The following is a 16,523-nucleotide window of genomic DNA, read 5'->3' as shown; positions in this document are numbered from 1 at the left end:
TCAAGGGATGCAAAAGGCACATTGCACAGCTCCTAGGGATAGTAGCAGCCCTGCAGTTCCCTAATACCATTATGTACACCCCAGGGAATTATGCATAATTTTAAAAATTTGGTCGCAAAATATTTAAATTATTGGTGTTTAATTCTTTTGTGGCATAATAAGGGCATTCCAGGTAGGATTACCATAAGGCTCCAGAAAAAGGAGGACACGTTGATCCAGTCCGGGTTTTGCTTCCATTGAAAGCAATGGAAGTAAAACACAAACTGACTCAATCTGTCCTCCTTTTTCTGGACCCATATGGCAACCCTAATTCCAGGAGAGAGATTTAGTATTATAATATTTCCCCACCACTTCCCTCTTGACTCCCGATGTTCTGTGGTAGCTGCAGTGAACTACAAATCCCATAATGCACTGTAATGTAAATTCAAAAATGAGAAATCAAGAAATTGGATGTACATCTCGCTTTCACTAGGAAAGTGATCATATGACATCTCCACTCTCAGCTCCTGGTAGATTTTATTCAAGGAGGTTTAATAGACAGAAGACCAAGTGATGTCAAAATGTTGAAACCAATTAGGTCAGTCTCACTTTTCCTTTCCCTGCGCAGCTGTCATCGTTGTACTCTCAAAACAAAGCAAGCAAACCTATGAGCTGCTGCATCCACGTTGTCGCTCTTTGTTGGTAGCATTTGTATTTAATCTCACATATATTTTCAAACATGTCGACTTGTGCAGTATACAGATGTACATAGAAGAAGTACAATAACGGAATAACTTTTCATAGGTAGAGTAGTAATTTGTTATAAATCGTAATCAGTGTGTCATTTGGAGGGGCTACTTAGAGGGACACCCTAGCACGTGTTATATTTTTGCAGAGATTTTTTTCTCCTGGTAAAGGGCCACTAAAACAGACATCATGTTATGAGAATTAGGTGCTCAACATTCAAAGTTTCTATTTATTTATTTATGACATATATACCCCACATTAAACATGAATTAATGGAAACCTGGGAGCATTTTAAATCTTTTTTTTCCTGTGCTTACATCAAATGAAAAAGATGGCATGTGAGAACTTGCTCCTTTTGTTTTGTGGATTGCAGATGTATATTATAAAAATGCACTTGATATTTTTATTACTATTATTTAAAAGACAGATATTGAATAATGAAGGCAGAGCTACCTTCATGCAGAAGTCCAAAGTCAGTCTAAAAGTGCCAACATTGTCCAGTTCAGCACACTATTAGCCGCCAAGTTCATACAAAGTTAATTATGTTCAGTGGAAAATACATCTATTGGCACAGGCTGCCTGCTTTGTGAATGTTCCGTCATTGTTTCATTATTGCTACCACATATTACATATGGGCATTTGCTTTAAAATTTGAATGTTTTAATTTGTTTATCCAGCCCTTACATATGCATGGTTTGCTTTTTAAACCCGAAGGAGAATCCTAAGGGTGGTTGAACAATTAGGTATAAACTGTGTTGTTCTGACTTTACTTGTTTTGGAATGCTTTGGGTTCTGCTGATCTGTACATCTGCTGTCTGGAATTTTGGAAGATGGAAATAAGGAAATAAAAATTACATTTTGGATGTACTCTGTAGAAGTTGTTGTTTGTTTTTGCTCCTGATGGATGCATGTTTTGGTGTGCGCATGTGATAATCTTTGAATAACTGTCTATACTTATGGTTATGATTTCTGAACATGTGGTATCATTACAGGACAAAGTTTCAAATGCCCAGTTGGGTATATATGCTAATCTCAACTTTGTTAAATGTTTCAGATATATCCATCTATTTGTTTCCATGATATAACTGAATCTATTATTCTGTCTCAATGTATTTTCAAATGTAAGCTTGAGCTAATGTGTGATATGTGGCCTAGTGGTTAGGGTGGTGGACTTTGGTCCTGGGGAACTGTGGAACTGAGTTTGATTCCCACTTCAGGCACAGGCAGCTCCTTGTGACTCTGGGCAAGTCACTTAACCCTCCATTGTCCCATGTAAGCTGCATTGAGCCTGCCATGAGTGGGAAAGCACAGGGTACAAATGTAAAAAAAAATCCTTTATCCTCTGCCTTTTTTAGACATTGCCTACCTGCTGGATAATGATGGCACAAGGAAAGCAAGTTTGGTCCAGTGAAGACTAACTAAAAAAAAAAAACCTGTTCCTTAGCTGGGCCCTAGAATTATCATAATAAAAATTCAACCACACCATGCCTCTGTGTTTACGTTCCATTAATAAGTTAAACGTTTAGTAGGATGCATGACTTGGGACACAGACATACACTTATTTATTCAATATCACAATTCCTCATGTACAGCCACAAAATAACTTTTTAGGGTGAATAGTGTTCCTTTTATTATCGACCAAATAGAGATAAGAGTTTTCAGTTTTGGCACAGACATGGGAAGCAACTGCTGCCCTGGGATTTGTAGTATGGAGTATTGCTATGATTTGGGTTTCTGCCAGGTACTTGTAACCTGGCTTGGCCACTGTTTGGAAACAGGATACTGGGTAGATGGACCACTGGTCTGACCCAGTAATGGCTACTCTTATGTTCTAAGAACAAAATAGAAGAAAACCAATGGACTGCATTAGGGGCATACAGCCCATTTATGTTTAAACAAAAGAGATCTGCATGAAACAAAATATTTATTTTTATTTTGACTTACAAACCACTTGCTCCTGAAACATGTTCAAAACAGAATAATCCATTTGTGTATCTAAAAGCTAAACTCCTACAAAACAGATGAAGATGTGATTCCCTGTGCCCCAATGAAAGGAGAGTTTTATTCTACTTCCACTTAATTTCAATATATTCTATCATCTTTATAACACCGGGCTTCCCAAGACAGATTACAACAACAGTTAAGATGAACCATCAGGAAACTGGATATTCTCACTGAAGTCTGGCCATCTGTGTTGTATAGAAGAATAGTGAAGAAAAATGAGCACAAACTACAGAGCTAATAATTGCTGTTTCTACCAGGTACAATAATTTTTGAAGCTGTTTTAATGATATTTGATTGTTATTTCTTTTCTCCTCCACCTTTTAAGGCACTGTCTATCCAACTGAAACAGCTTTAGACTTGTTACAGATGGACCAACAATAAAGAACGTCAACGTGGATGCACCAGCTCATAGGTTTGCTTGTTTTGTTTTGAGTGAACGGCAATGACGGCTGCGCGGGGGGACTGGAAACAGAGATTACCCAAATTGGCTTCCTCGCTTACAGTGGCCTAGATAGGCTCGCTTCCAATGCTGTCTATTAAACCTCCTTGAATGTATTTTCCTCGCGCTCCGTCTCTCTCTCTGCTGCGCCGGAAGTAGATGGGACACCGGATGTAGACGCATCTCTGTCTTTCTGTCCCCGCCCCCTCTAGCCGCCATATTGAATACGGAGGTTCTTGTGAGGAGGAGGGAAGTTCGGAGTTAGCTGCAGGCCCTGCGTTATTCTTCGGCCCGGAGTCCGAGAGAAACGCAGGACCTGCGGTGTCCCCAGGCCGGTGCGAGTTGCTGCCTCTGTAGGCTTCGCTGACCAGTAGGAGGGCGAACGCGAGAGCCGAGCAGGGGAAGACTTGACCCTGCGGTGATCTGGAGACCGATTCTGAGAGAGGTAATGGGAGAAAGCCGGCAGGCTCGGTTTGTGCATCGCCCCTCTTGTAATCCGTCTCTCTCTCTCTCTTTGTTTTGCTTCTGGACTTTTTGCTCTCCTGGGGTTGTCCTCCTTGTTCTCTCATCTCTAGGGGTGTCCTTCGCTTCCCTTTTCCGTCCTCCCCTCCCCCGAGTTGGGCTCATGCTTCCTCTTGTCGCTGCCTGTGAATGGCCTTTCTCTACTACTACTACTACTCTTTAGCATTTCTATAGCGCTACAAAGCGTACTCAGCGCTGCACAAACATAGAAGAAAGACAGTCCCTGCTCAAAGAACTTACAATCTAGTAGACAAAAAAAAATAAAGCAAACAGATCAATTAATGTGTAGAGGAAAGAGGAGAGGAGGGTAGGTGGGGCGAGTGGTTAATAAGAACCGCTTATCCTCGTGGCCCCTTTGACACAGGGCTGAAGTGACTGAGCGTGTGTGTGTGTGTAATTGGGCTACCTATCGCTTTCTGGGACCGAGACCAGAACCGCCGGGTGAATAGAGCCTCGGGGATTGAGAATCGGATGTCTGCGCGCCGGGCTCCACTGAAGCGGGGACGTGGTTTACCTTCTCCGTATTGTCACAATGAATAAATGGTTTGAAAGCTCGGCTTAGTGTATGAAAGCAGACTTGTGAGTAATTGCAGAAATCGAATAGTTCTCGAATGTAGATTTTCCTGACTTCAAGAAGTACAGTTAGATTAATCCCTACAGAAGAGTATGAGTAGCTGTTTAGATTGTTAATGTGAGGGAATCAAGTTGCTGTTTTGGGAATTGGTACCCTTGCTATATAGTTACTTGGCTCTTGCATACACTGCTGGTGGAATAAATCTTGCTTGAAAGTTATGCCTGCTTGTGGACTAAATGTTTGAGAGTTTTATGTACCACATTCCAATTTTTCATTGTTTAAACCCTCCAGTTTCTGCCTTACGTGGCGATGTACATTTATGCCTTTAGTTGAGGGTTACATACTATTGTCGGGGGCATATTAGTTTGCCTGGGTGTTTATCACCAGACCGGTAAGTCTTCAGACTTGATTTGTGGAATATATTCCCTTACATATAGAGAGTAAAGAGTGGCACATATTGGATGCTGAATTGCAGATGCGATGAGAAGAGTACCAGCCTGCCATGTAGTCCTAACCTAATGCAGTCTGTATACATAATTTAAGGTAGCATAGCAAGCTAAATCAAGAGTCTGTCAGAGGCAAAACACATCGTAATACAGTGTATATATCCAAATTATTTCCTTTTTCTGTAACAAATATTAAGATGAATATGAGGGTGACCACTTTTTTTTAGAATTTTATTGTGTTCTGCCTATCTGATATTGTAGTTTTTTTTCCTGCTATTTTATGTTTTTTAGTTTGTAGGCCACTTTGAACTGCTGGTTAGCAAAGGTGGTATAGCAAATGCAAATAAATAAATAAAGGACACTGGCTTTTGACAGTATGTGCAGAAAGTCGATACAGCTATACTCTTGGGCCCAGCAATGTGGGTGTACATATTTTTAGTTTGGACATCAGCAACTTTCTGCAGGCTCATTTTGTCAAGCAATTGGCAGTTAGTTGAGAAGGCAAAACTTTGATATTAAATAATACATTTACAAGGAATTTTGAGAGAGAATTCCCCCCTCATGCATTAAAAGAAATTGCTGTTTCTTCTGACTGCACTTAAAAATGTCAGGAAACATCTTAATTTTGGAAATAAGAAAAGTCTCAGTTCTGTGTTTTGAAAAATAGATATTCCTCACAAATGGCAATTAACAGTTAATGTTATTATACAGGAAACTCACAATATCTTACTGTCTTCCTCCTGCTATAGTGATAATGAAAATTTTAAGGTCACTGCAACACTGATGTCACCTGATCTTCCACCAATGTGTTTTTTTCTCATTTAAATGATACTTTTCAATATATTTGGTGACCTCAGCAGTGCCACTTGCCTGTGCCTTCACACTTTGGTAAGATAATAGGTAGCCGCCACCTCATCGGTGCACTTTAAATTTAATTTATTCTTTACTTCAAAGTGTTTAAACAATTTGTTGTACTCATCTTATTATCAAGCTGGGGATGTAACATCCGACATGCATGTTTCGCCTCCACAGGCTGTTTCAAGGACTGTCCCCTTTAGCCATCCTAACGCCAGCTCAACTATCATCCATGGGAAAAACCTAGGGTCTTTAGTCCTCATCAGCCTGCCAGGTTGGTACCAGTGGTGATGTTGCCCCATTCTGGATCAAGGCCTCCACCGTTGTTTTCCGATCTGTATGTCCAATCTTCATTGCAGTTGTCGGCACCATCTAACTCGATACAGGCATGGGGCCAGGTCTCCAGGCAGTCCACCACTGCAGGCAGTACTGGAAGTGTTTGACACAATCTCCTGCTGTATTTGTAAAGGAAGTGCCCTGTCACCTGGGTTCAAGATGACATTTGAATCCAGAGGAGGAGTCTGCCCACCTGCCTCTGGCTGCTACCAAGTGATGTCACAGCTCCAGACATTGAGGGAGCAAGATGCTTAATGAACTGGTTCATAGGGCCTGTGGAGGAGGGAGTCTGGCTCCATGGGGTAAATTTTATACTTGCCTTTTTGTTTCCCCATAGCTAGCTAAACTTTTTTTTTTGTAGGAAAATCCACATGCTCGCACATCAGTCTTGTGCCATCTTGTATCCTCCCTCAGAAAGTTTTAGTAATTTTTTTTGTTTCCATTTCAAATACCATCACATTGCTCTGATAAGGCAGAGCCCCTAGTATGTATACATGAGCACTAAGGTGATCTAGTGTATACATTTTAGTATAGTAGTTTATATATAAAAGAGCTCCTTGTGTATATATAAACACCAATGCAATTTAAAATATTTATCAAATAATAGGAAAATCTCTCTATATAAAAGGCAACCCCAACGTTCTGAAGCCTCCACGGAAGTTGAGGCGCTCGAGATATCCGGTGTGCCCTGGAGTGTCTGCACCGCCCTCGCGTCAAAACGTCATGATGTCGAGGGCGGAGCTATAACACTCGAGGGCCAAAACGCGAGGCGAATGCGAACCCCGAACAAGTAACGCAAGTAGCTCCGAGGGACGGAGTGAGGGGGCCCCTTGCTAGCGCCCGTTTCATTGCACTCAGAAACGGGCATTTTTTCCTAGAAGTCTCATATTTGCCAGACAGTAGTAGTTACTATTTTGCTGATATATGTCTATTACTTAACATTTATAAAGCGCTACCAGGGTTACGCAGCGCTGTACAATTTAACACAGTCCCTGCTCGAAGGAGCTTACAATCTAAAGGACAAAAAAGTGCAGTCAATCAAATCGGGGCAGTCTAGATTTCCTGAATAGATGAATAATGGTTAGGTGCCGGAAGCGACATTGAAGAGGTGGGCTTTGAGCAAGGATTTGAAGATGGACAGGGAGGGGGCTTGGCGTATGGGCTCAGGGAATTTATTCCAAGCATAGGGCGAGGCAGAAATAGTGAGGTTTAAAATATTAAAGTTTAAACAACAGTTTTTTGTTTGTTATAGAAAAAAAAATAAAAATCTTATTAGCTGATGAATACTCAGTATGGCTATATGGAGCTCCCCTTATCCAGAGGTTTCTGTCCCCAGTGTTGCTAATATAAACAAAGTGCTGTCTGGCCCAGAGTACTTATCCAGCAGCCCAAGAAAACATAGCTATAATGGAGCCTGTTGCCCTACCATAATCCTTTGTTAAAGGTTTCTGATTTTCTTTCTCCATGTCTTCTTTTCTTTTAATTTTTTTTCTATTCAACATAACCTTGTATCTGTTTTTTTCTAAGTCAACATAACCTTGTATCTGTTCTCTATCGGATTTGGCAAACGCCTTACGGTACTGTGTAAGCCACATTGAGCCTGCAAATAGGTGGGAAAATGTGGGGTGCAAATGCAACAAATAAATAAGCCTTGTTTTGTAGATGTTAAACTATGGGGCTCATTTTCGAAAGAGAAAAGTCCAAAAAGTGTCATAAATCAGCATTTGGACGAATTTCTTCTCAAAACGTTCAACTTGGTATTTTTTGAAACCTATTTTGCAGACGCTTATCTATGCAATTTGTCTGCAGTACATCCAAATCACAAGGGGGCATGTTGGGGGCGGGCTTAGGACGTTCCTAACACTTGGACATTTTATATTCATAATGAAACAAAAGGAAAACGTCTATGGCTAAAATGTCAACATTTTGATATAGACCTCGATCTGTTTTTAGAACAAATAAGGTGCCCTAAGTGTCCCGATGACCCCCTCCCACCCTCCAAAGATGTGAATAAAAATAGTACTTACCAGCGTCTATGACTGTTAGAGCAGCAGGAAGGTCCCTGGAGTAGTGTAATGGTTGGTGCACTTTAGAGAAGGGGACCCAGGCCCATATCTCACTTTACCTGTCACTCTTGTGGTGGAAACTGTGAGCCCTCCAAAACTCTCAAAAAACCTACTGTTCCCACATATAGGTGACCCTTTCACCCATTAGGGTGTACAGTTTGGGTGGTGGGTTTTGGAGGGCTCATCAGATAAGATATGAATTGTGTACCTTGGAGCTTTTATATGAAGTCCACAGCAGTGCCCCCCTAGGGTGCTCCATTACTCTCCTGGAGCGTCTGTGTGGCTAGTCTACTAAGATTGCTGGCTCATCCTACATCCCAATGGTTTGATTTTGTGTGCTTTACACTTGGACTCCCCCCCCCCCCCCCCCCCCCCCCCCGAAAATAGACCAAAAAGATAAACCCACAGGCACAAAACCATCTAGCGCGTGGCCGTTTTCAGGGGAAAAACAAGATGTTTTGTGGCTATATTTCCTGTTCGGCTATGAGACGTTTAGTGCAAAACATCCAAAGTCTGATTTAGATGTCATATTGAAAATGCCCCTCCACATGGCTTTTTCCCCATATTAAACTTTTTTTTTTTTGCCATTTTCATGTGCAAAATTAGAGACCCTTTTACTAAGCTACATTAAGCGGCTAGCATGTTAAAACATTATAGTGGACTTGTATTAATAACTAACGTGTTTAAACAGCACTGCAAAAAAATGAAAACCATCAACAAGCTAGTTACTTAATATGGGAATGGGCAGTGTATAAATGTGGTTGGGGTTCACAGCAAGTGTCCCCACCCCCCCTTCCACCAGGATTCTGAAGGATGCGCACTAGCAGCAGTATTGCAAGAATACAGCTAGGGGTCATGGTAACTTGTTTTTGGGAGATGTAGTTGGTAGACAGGGGGATCAGATTTGTATGGGATGGGGAGTGGGGTATAGCACTTTGGGGGGATTAGAAGGGGGTAGAGGTGTCAGGCAGGGGGATCATATGTGTGTGGGCTGTTGGGGAGGTGTCTAGGGGAGTGCATTGCTGTGGCAGTATTTAATTTCCTTTTGGACAGGGCTGACATGGTAAATGCGGTGCCTGATGGCGCCCGCTATCTGGTACTGCACGTTATATAATGACTGTGTAGTAAATACCTTCCCCGTGTGCTAAATTGAGGACAGATGCTGTACACACCGTCTGTATTTACCGCACAGCCTTTGCAGTTACTCTGTGCTAAACTTACCGCAGTTTAGAAATAATGGCGTCTTAGTCTGGATTTGCATACTAATGGTAATTTTTCAATTGACAATTGCTTCTGTGCTATATATATATTTTAATGTATTGTAGTGCTTCTGAACATGTCAAAGTGCAGAGTGGTGACTGTATCAGTAAGTTTGGGGGGGAGGGTATATTGTGTTTTTATAGTTTTACTTTTGGCTGTAAATTGCTTCACGTTTTCCTGATAGAAGCAATTAAGTGAAAATAAATAAGAGATGAGACAAACTGGGATGGTAACGTATGAAGCAATTCAAGGGACTGCTTGCCTCAATCCTTCCTGCAGCACCCAAGTTTCTTGGGAACAGAGTGAGGTGGGTGAGAATTGGCAAGCAATGAGACTGTCGAGGAGTCACAACATTGCTGCAAATCTGTGTTCTCGTTTTTGTTAGATGAGCAGCAACAGTAACAAGAGAGCACCAACAACAGCAACACAACGATTAAAACAGGACTATCTGCGAATTAAGAAGGATCCCGTACCATATATATGTGCTGAACCTCTTCCCTCAAATATCCTTGAATGGTAAGCACTCATGGTGGGGCACATTGTTCATCGGCTTCACTGACCTTCTGCAGTTACAGTTTCAAAATAGAGGTATTGTTCAGAGCCTGTGATAATGTTTGTTCTTTTTCTATTTTTTTTTAATCCAGTAGTATGATAAGATGTATTTATTTTACAGCATATTTAGAATTGTGTTGGCATTAGGTATAGTTGATGTTGCAGATCACTTTCCTGTGAAATACGGTAGTAGTCCTGCTGCTGGAGGCTGGTGCAGGGGTTACTGGCTCTAACCTCGTTGGTTGAATATTTTCACTGGGTTACATTAGAGCAGTATGTCTGAAGTTTTCTAGTCTCATTGCACAAGTGAGTGATCAGTTTTTGAAATACATTTGGGAGTATCTGGTACACTTTCTTTTTGATACATGGGGCTTAATTTCTGGAGAAATGGTCTGGAGTGCAGTTCCACCACTCTTCTTAAGACTCCGGAACCAGGGCTGCAAGGAACAGGAGAGGTTGACATGAGCCTGGAGCAGATCAAAAAAATAGCCCCTCTGCTCCCTAATTCAGCCTGTTTTGTACTGTTGCTCTTTCCAATGGCCTGCTCGCCCCTACCCCCAGTTCCACTTTTTTTGTCCACAAATTAAGCCTTGGTGATAGGTGTGCTGATTGTCTTTAAAAGTGTTGTGACAATAAGGCATCAACCTCTGTCCATTTTTTAGCTAGTAGATGTCAGAAAGTTAGGCAACGATGCTCAAAGCTCTGACGCTGTAAAAATACTGCTGGAACAGCGCAGAGGAACAGTGCCTTAATGCTCAAAGCTAATGAGATGCAAATATAAGTGCGCTCATAGTTTTGAGCATTAGGAAGTTTGGCGGGAGGATTGTGCTTGGTGTACGTGCAAAAGAGTTGGAGGGTAAGCTCGACTCCTGTGCGCATGCACCTGGTAAAACCTGAACATGAAGTACACATTGGGGTCTGTTTTCTGAAGCCTAAAGCATTTTTATTTTATGTTTTTTTTAAATGTTGGATGCTTAGATTTAGATTCAGGAAACGGATGCCAGTGTGTATTTTCGCTTGGGTCTGCTGTTTCTCACGACCAGCTCTTAAGGGCTTGCAAGGGGTTCCTTCTTCCAAAAGCAATCAAAACTGGCAGATTTTGCAGAAAGAATCATGAGAAATCCTCTCTTCCAACAGTATAATGCCTACTCCAAGCTGACGGTATTTTTTGCAGCGGTAAGGCAGTTTTGTTTCGAGTGCTCTTTTCTGAGCATTGGGGAAGAATATAAAATGATCATTAACATGAGCTTGACTACATTAGCATGCTACTTGCGCTGTTTGTCTGCTCGCTTTATTCCTGCGCTCTGAGCCTCTGAACATTCTGTGCAGTTAAATGCAGGCGCTAGTACAGTGCTAATGGCCTCTATTGCCCGCGTTTTCATTAGAGCATCGGGGCGTCACTCTCTGTTAATCAAAATTTATAGTAACTTTTTTTTATTGCATGTTTTTTCTGACTGGATTGTTTTCTGATTCTTTGGTTGCACTAACATGTGAATTATTACAAAGTATTGTGCTTGAGCTTTTGAGACCACATCTGAAGAAGGAATGTGTGCACTCTGGAAAGCCCTTGTATCTTTGAAAGTAATTTCCATGTTGGCCCACAATTAAGGGTATCCTAGCCTACACAGAACTGAGCTTCTAATACAGCAGGAGCTTTCAGCTAAATGTTTTGTAGCTGTTTGTCATTTTGCAGACATAAGACAAGAATTGTGAGCACACCATGTACTGCTCATCACAGATGCATTTTCTATCATGGCAAAGATGAAATCACTAATGGGTAAATTCAAGAAAGGGTGCGTAAAATTAGGTACCCTGATAGATGGCGCTAAACACAAATTTTAATGCTAGCATAAGTGTCCATTTACACGTGTAAGTTTAGGCCTGAGCTCTGGTTTAAGCACACATGCTTAACTAATGTAAGTGATAGTACTCTGAGCATGCCCCCGACCCACCCATGTCCACACCCCTTAGAAGTTGCACACAACAGATTTTGTTTATCTTCCAGAATACTGACTGAGGGCAATTGTGTGTATAATTGCTAATTGGTACCAATTAAGGCCATTTATGCCTTATTGCTCATTAGCACCAATTAGCTCTTCATCATTAATTTATGCATGAACTGACCCTGTTCTATAACTTGCAAACGCAGATTTGCACACCAAGTATAAATTTGGGTACCCTACTTTATAGAATTTGGGGGTAAATGTTGTGTTTAGGCAGATTATTTAATATTATGTTGCATCCCATCAATAGGACTGTTAATATATTTTGCTTTCCTCGCTCAGGCATTATGTTGTACGAGGTCCTGAAACAACTCCTTATGAAGGTAAAGATTAGTTTTAAAGCAGATTTTTGTGTATGAAGTCAAATTGTTACCATTTCTGCTTTCTGTCAGTTTTTAGATTTCTCCTTGAGCCTACTACTGAAAAGACATGAGCTAGAAGTAAAACCCTTCCCTCCTGTTTCTATAGCAAGTTGTCTTGAATGGATAAAACCTGCTTTCATTTTTTTTTTAAATTTTGTACGTTGACAGTCATCCAAAACCAAGGTTTAACATTGGCTTCGTTAGTATTGTTACAGTGGTCCCCAAACATTTTAATTCAGGGCTGTTTCTGAAGAGCATTAGCTTGCCAGATGTACCACAAAACTGAGGTGCCCTTTTATAAAGCATCGGAAAGCCCAATGCAGGCTTACCACATGCTATCCTGGAACTACCGCTGGCCCAACGTGGCTGCCGGTGGTAGTTCCCACTCAAGCTTGCGCCATTTTTGTAATTTAATAGCTCAGCTCTAACCTGGCTGTAATCAAGCATCATTGCAAGCTGCCTGGTTACTGCAGAAACCCTTAGTTGGCGGTAAGTGCTCCCCCTGCATGGCCACGCGGTAAGAGTACTCTTAATGCATGGCCATTTTTTTAAGGCGCTTTTTACCTGCTGTGGGAAAAATGGCTTCTGCCCGCTACCGCAGGGTCCTTTTTCCTAAAGCTTAGTAAAAGGACCCCTGAATGACTAACCTGATGCTGTATCCCATGGCCCATTTTCCTGTTTTCTGGGTTTCACTTTTGGACCTGAACCAAAAATTAAGCCTCCAGGAAGCATAATGGCACCCTGAGCTTTTTGTTATAACCTTTCTTAGCTGTGTAGTAGAGGTTAGCGAAAAAAATGATTAATAGTCTGTCATAAACATGGGGACAGATTTTAAATATATATATATATATATATGGTGAGATCATAGATAATATACTGGAGGTGGGCCTCTTTCAGTGGAAAGGAGGCTCTAGAACGAGGATGAAGGTGAATTATATTCAGGAAAAATTCTTCTTTATAGAAAGATGATGCATGTATGGAACAGGTTCCCAGTGGAGGAGATGGAACTAAGAGTAGTATCTGAATTCACGAAAGCATAGCGACCTGAGGGAAAATAGGGCCTTGCAGAGACTGAACTGTTAATTTGTATAAGAAGACTGAATAGGCTGATCTTTTTCTTCCACCATGTGTTATGTTTCTATGTAACTTTGTAAAGGCTTCTTTTAGCCTTCATCAGCCATTTATGAAAGAGAGAAAAAAATTTAAAAGGTTTATGGTACTTTTTTTTTTTTCATCTGTCACACATTCCATTTAAAAATGCATTTACAGCTGAAGTAGAATTACTGTATCATGCTACTCATTATCTGGTATTGACTATGCCCTCATTGCTTTAAACAAATGAGTAATCCCAAATGAGAGCATAGACAGTTCCCACTCCTTAAAGTTCACTGTCTAGCTGAGGCAGATAGGACATGGCGCAGTAGGCCTAACGAGGGCGTACGTGGTAAAAAGGCAGTACCGTGGGATGCGCTGAGGTGTCCCACGGTAGTTTCCTGCTGAGCACGTGCTAATCCCACACTGGAAAAAAACATTTTAAAAAACTTTTCCAGCTCAGGAGGCATGTCTGGGGGCTGAGAGTAGGCATTAACTGCGTTAATCAGGTATCGCGGGCACATTACCGCGTGCTACCCGATTAGCGCGGGAGTACTGCCTCCTAGATAGGTGGCAGTAAGGGCTCTCGTGGTAATGTCCATGTGCTAATGGGGAAATTAACGTGTGGCTATTACTCAAACAAAATGGCGATGCAACCATTTTACTACCACGCTAAAAGTGCCCATATCGTGTGGAAAACACCAGCGCCGGCCACTTTTTAGAGCAGCTTAGTACACAGATTAAGTGTACCGACTAGTCCGAGAATAACTTTGTTATGGAATGAAATTCTGAATAAAAAGGAAAGATAAGTAGGCCCCATTGCTCCATTTTAAAACTGATTGGAGCCTAAGCAGGCAATATAATCCTTGTGGAACGCTTTACCCAGATGCCTGAGAGCTTGTGAAGACGTAAAACTATTCAAGCGGCTGCTAAAAATGCATCTGTTTGTGAAAACATTTTTGGCTACATGAAGACTTATCTGATTGACTCTTGTTTTCCTTTTCTGTTGTTTTTTATTTTTTTGGTAAGATCATTTTGTTACTCCTGCTTTAGCTTCATATGCTTAGCGATTGTTACGTGTTTAAGATTATGTATATGACTATTGTTACCCGCCTTGGATAAAGGCAGGATACAAATGTAGTAAATATAAGTTGTGACTTGGGGCACTGGGTAAGGTGAGGTGGGAAAGGGGGGAATTATAACATATTATTAGCCATTAATTAGCAGTTCTGTAGCACTAGCACATCTCATTTTGGCTCCATCATGCAAAGGAGAAGGAGTGTGATAGTCAAGTAACAACCTTTATGTATGTATATATATATAGCATCGCGTATGTCTGGTATAGGCTGTACAAAGCTTGATGATGATGTTAGATAGATCTAGAGTGGACAAGCTTCCCTCTTTTGGAGCTAGAAATGTTCCCTTGTGGCAGTGGTGTAGCTATGGGTGAGCCTGGGTGGGCACAGGTTCACCCAGCAGCGGCACCCCACATCAACATTTCTCCTCCGCGGCATCCTGGCATCTGCCAGCCCGTCGCTGAACCTCGTCCCTCCCTGGTGTACCTTACAGGTGTCCCCGGTACCTGCAGTGATTCAGTTGTTGCTGCCTGCACTAGCCCTGCAGGCTTCCATTGGCCAGGTCCCGCCAGACAGGAAATGATGAAAACGAGGGCTGGACCCAGCCAATGGAAGCCTACAGGGTCGACACAGGCAGCAGTAATTGAATCACTGCAGGTGCCGGGGATGCCTGTAAGGTACACCAGGGAGGGACGGGGTTCAGTGACGGGCGAGCAGATGCTGTGGAGGAAGAGAGATGTTGATGTGGGGTAGGTGAAAAAAGTCTAATTTTTTAAATATCTCCGGGTGGGGGGGGGGGGGGGGGGGGGGAGCTGTGGAGTGCTGTGGAAGGGCCCATCTGAATTAGTTCTGGGCCCATCCAAAGTACTGGGTCTGGCTACGCCACTGCCTTATGGAGAGGTAGCCTTTCTAATTTCATGTTCTTGCTGTTTAACTCTTACCTTTATATTTTACTCTCTTGTCATCCTTCAGAGGTTCATTCTGTTGCTGTGTATTATGTTTTAAATTAGCATCTTACCCAACAACTCAGAATTGAAGCCCGCTCAGCAGCCTTGAGCTGGTCTGGCTGCTGCAGCATTATTTTCCCTTCTGCTAGATTTGGCTCAGCTGAAGGTCAATTGTTTTTGTTTTCACTGGTCAGAAGCTGAAGGAATTTGTGAGCGTGTTTAATTTTGTTTATTGGATCACAATTCTGAGCAACTTCTTTAGTTTGGATTTGCTGCTTCTTGTCACATTTTCGTTGTTCCTTATCATATTTCTGTGTTACAGGTGGCTATTATCATGGAAAGCTCAATTTTCCACGCGAGTTCCCTTTTAAACCACCTAGCATTTACATGATAACTCCGAATGGAAGATTTAAATGTAACACTAGGTAAGAGTCCTTTTTTTATTTTTCTAAACCTAATAAAATGTAGCTATTACGAATGAATTTTCCAACCTGACCAGAATTAAGACTTCTCCTTATTACATCCCAAAACCAAGATGAGAGATCATGCCATTCCTTGTATGTTATGGGATGTGTAGTCAGACTGAAACTATTTCTGCACTGCAAGTAGTATTTTAGACTTAATAAAATATTTAAAAATTAAAACCACTTGCTTTTACTGTATATTGTATCAGTTTGTGATGCTATTGTAAAGTGCCTTGAGGTACATTTATGGTGCTTGGTAAAACAATTGGATAGTTGGGTGATTTCTTGCTAGGGGCCCTGTTTACAAAGGTGTGCTAGCATTCTTCACACGCTAACCATATAGATGCCCATAATATTCGTATGAGCGTCTACACGATTAGCGAAAATGCTAGCGTGCCTTTGTAAGCAGGGCCCTAAGTATTGTTTCATTTCTTCTATCTTTTTCCCAGATTATGCCTTTCCATCACTGATTTTCACCCTGACACATGGAATCCAGCTTGGTCTGTCTCAACAATTCTGACAGGTTTGCTGAGTTTTATGGTGGAGAAGGGGCCCACTCTGGGCAGCATAGAAACGTCAGATTTCACGGTAAGCATATTGTGTGTCATATCTACAAAGCACCTCTCCTCTCTTGTTGTATAAAATACATTTGTAGCCCTATTTGAAATAGAACATAGAAATTGGAATTGAGATGTCAAATTCCAGTAGTATTTTTAGAAAAGGAACTGCTGATGTAGAGCTTTTTCTGAATACATGCAGCAATGCACATTTGTGTGGCAGGAGCAACCGTTTTACAAGT

The 16,523-nt window shown here is 41.6% G+C and overlaps 1 protein-coding gene across 1 annotated transcript in view; it reads left to right on the top strand.

Moving 5' to 3' along the window:
- Window positions 1–3,372: 3,372 nt before the first annotated feature.
- UBE2J2 (ubiquitin conjugating enzyme E2 J2) overlaps window positions 3,373–16,523 on the top strand; it is a 29,930-nt gene continuing 16,779 nt past the window's right edge. Inside the window, exons 1-5 of the mRNA XM_030222566.1 lie at window positions 3,373–3,614; window positions 9,614–9,744; window positions 12,066–12,106; window positions 15,583–15,685; window positions 16,174–16,312. Of these exons, the coding sequence (XP_030078426.1) occupies window positions 9,614–9,744; window positions 12,066–12,106; window positions 15,583–15,685; window positions 16,174–16,312 (414 nt within the window). The 5' untranslated portion in view covers window positions 3,373–3,614. The remainder of the gene's footprint in view (window positions 3,615–9,613; window positions 9,745–12,065; window positions 12,107–15,582; window positions 15,686–16,173; window positions 16,313–16,523) is intronic.

The sequence above is a fragment of the Microcaecilia unicolor genome, chromosome 13, assembly GCF_901765095.1.
Source record: "Microcaecilia unicolor chromosome 13, aMicUni1.1, whole genome shotgun sequence".
NCBI lineage: Eukaryota > Metazoa > Chordata > Amphibia > Gymnophiona > Siphonopidae > Microcaecilia > Microcaecilia unicolor.
The sequence above is the reverse complement of the archived record's forward strand: the minus strand, read 5'-3'. Positions and strand labels throughout refer to the sequence as shown.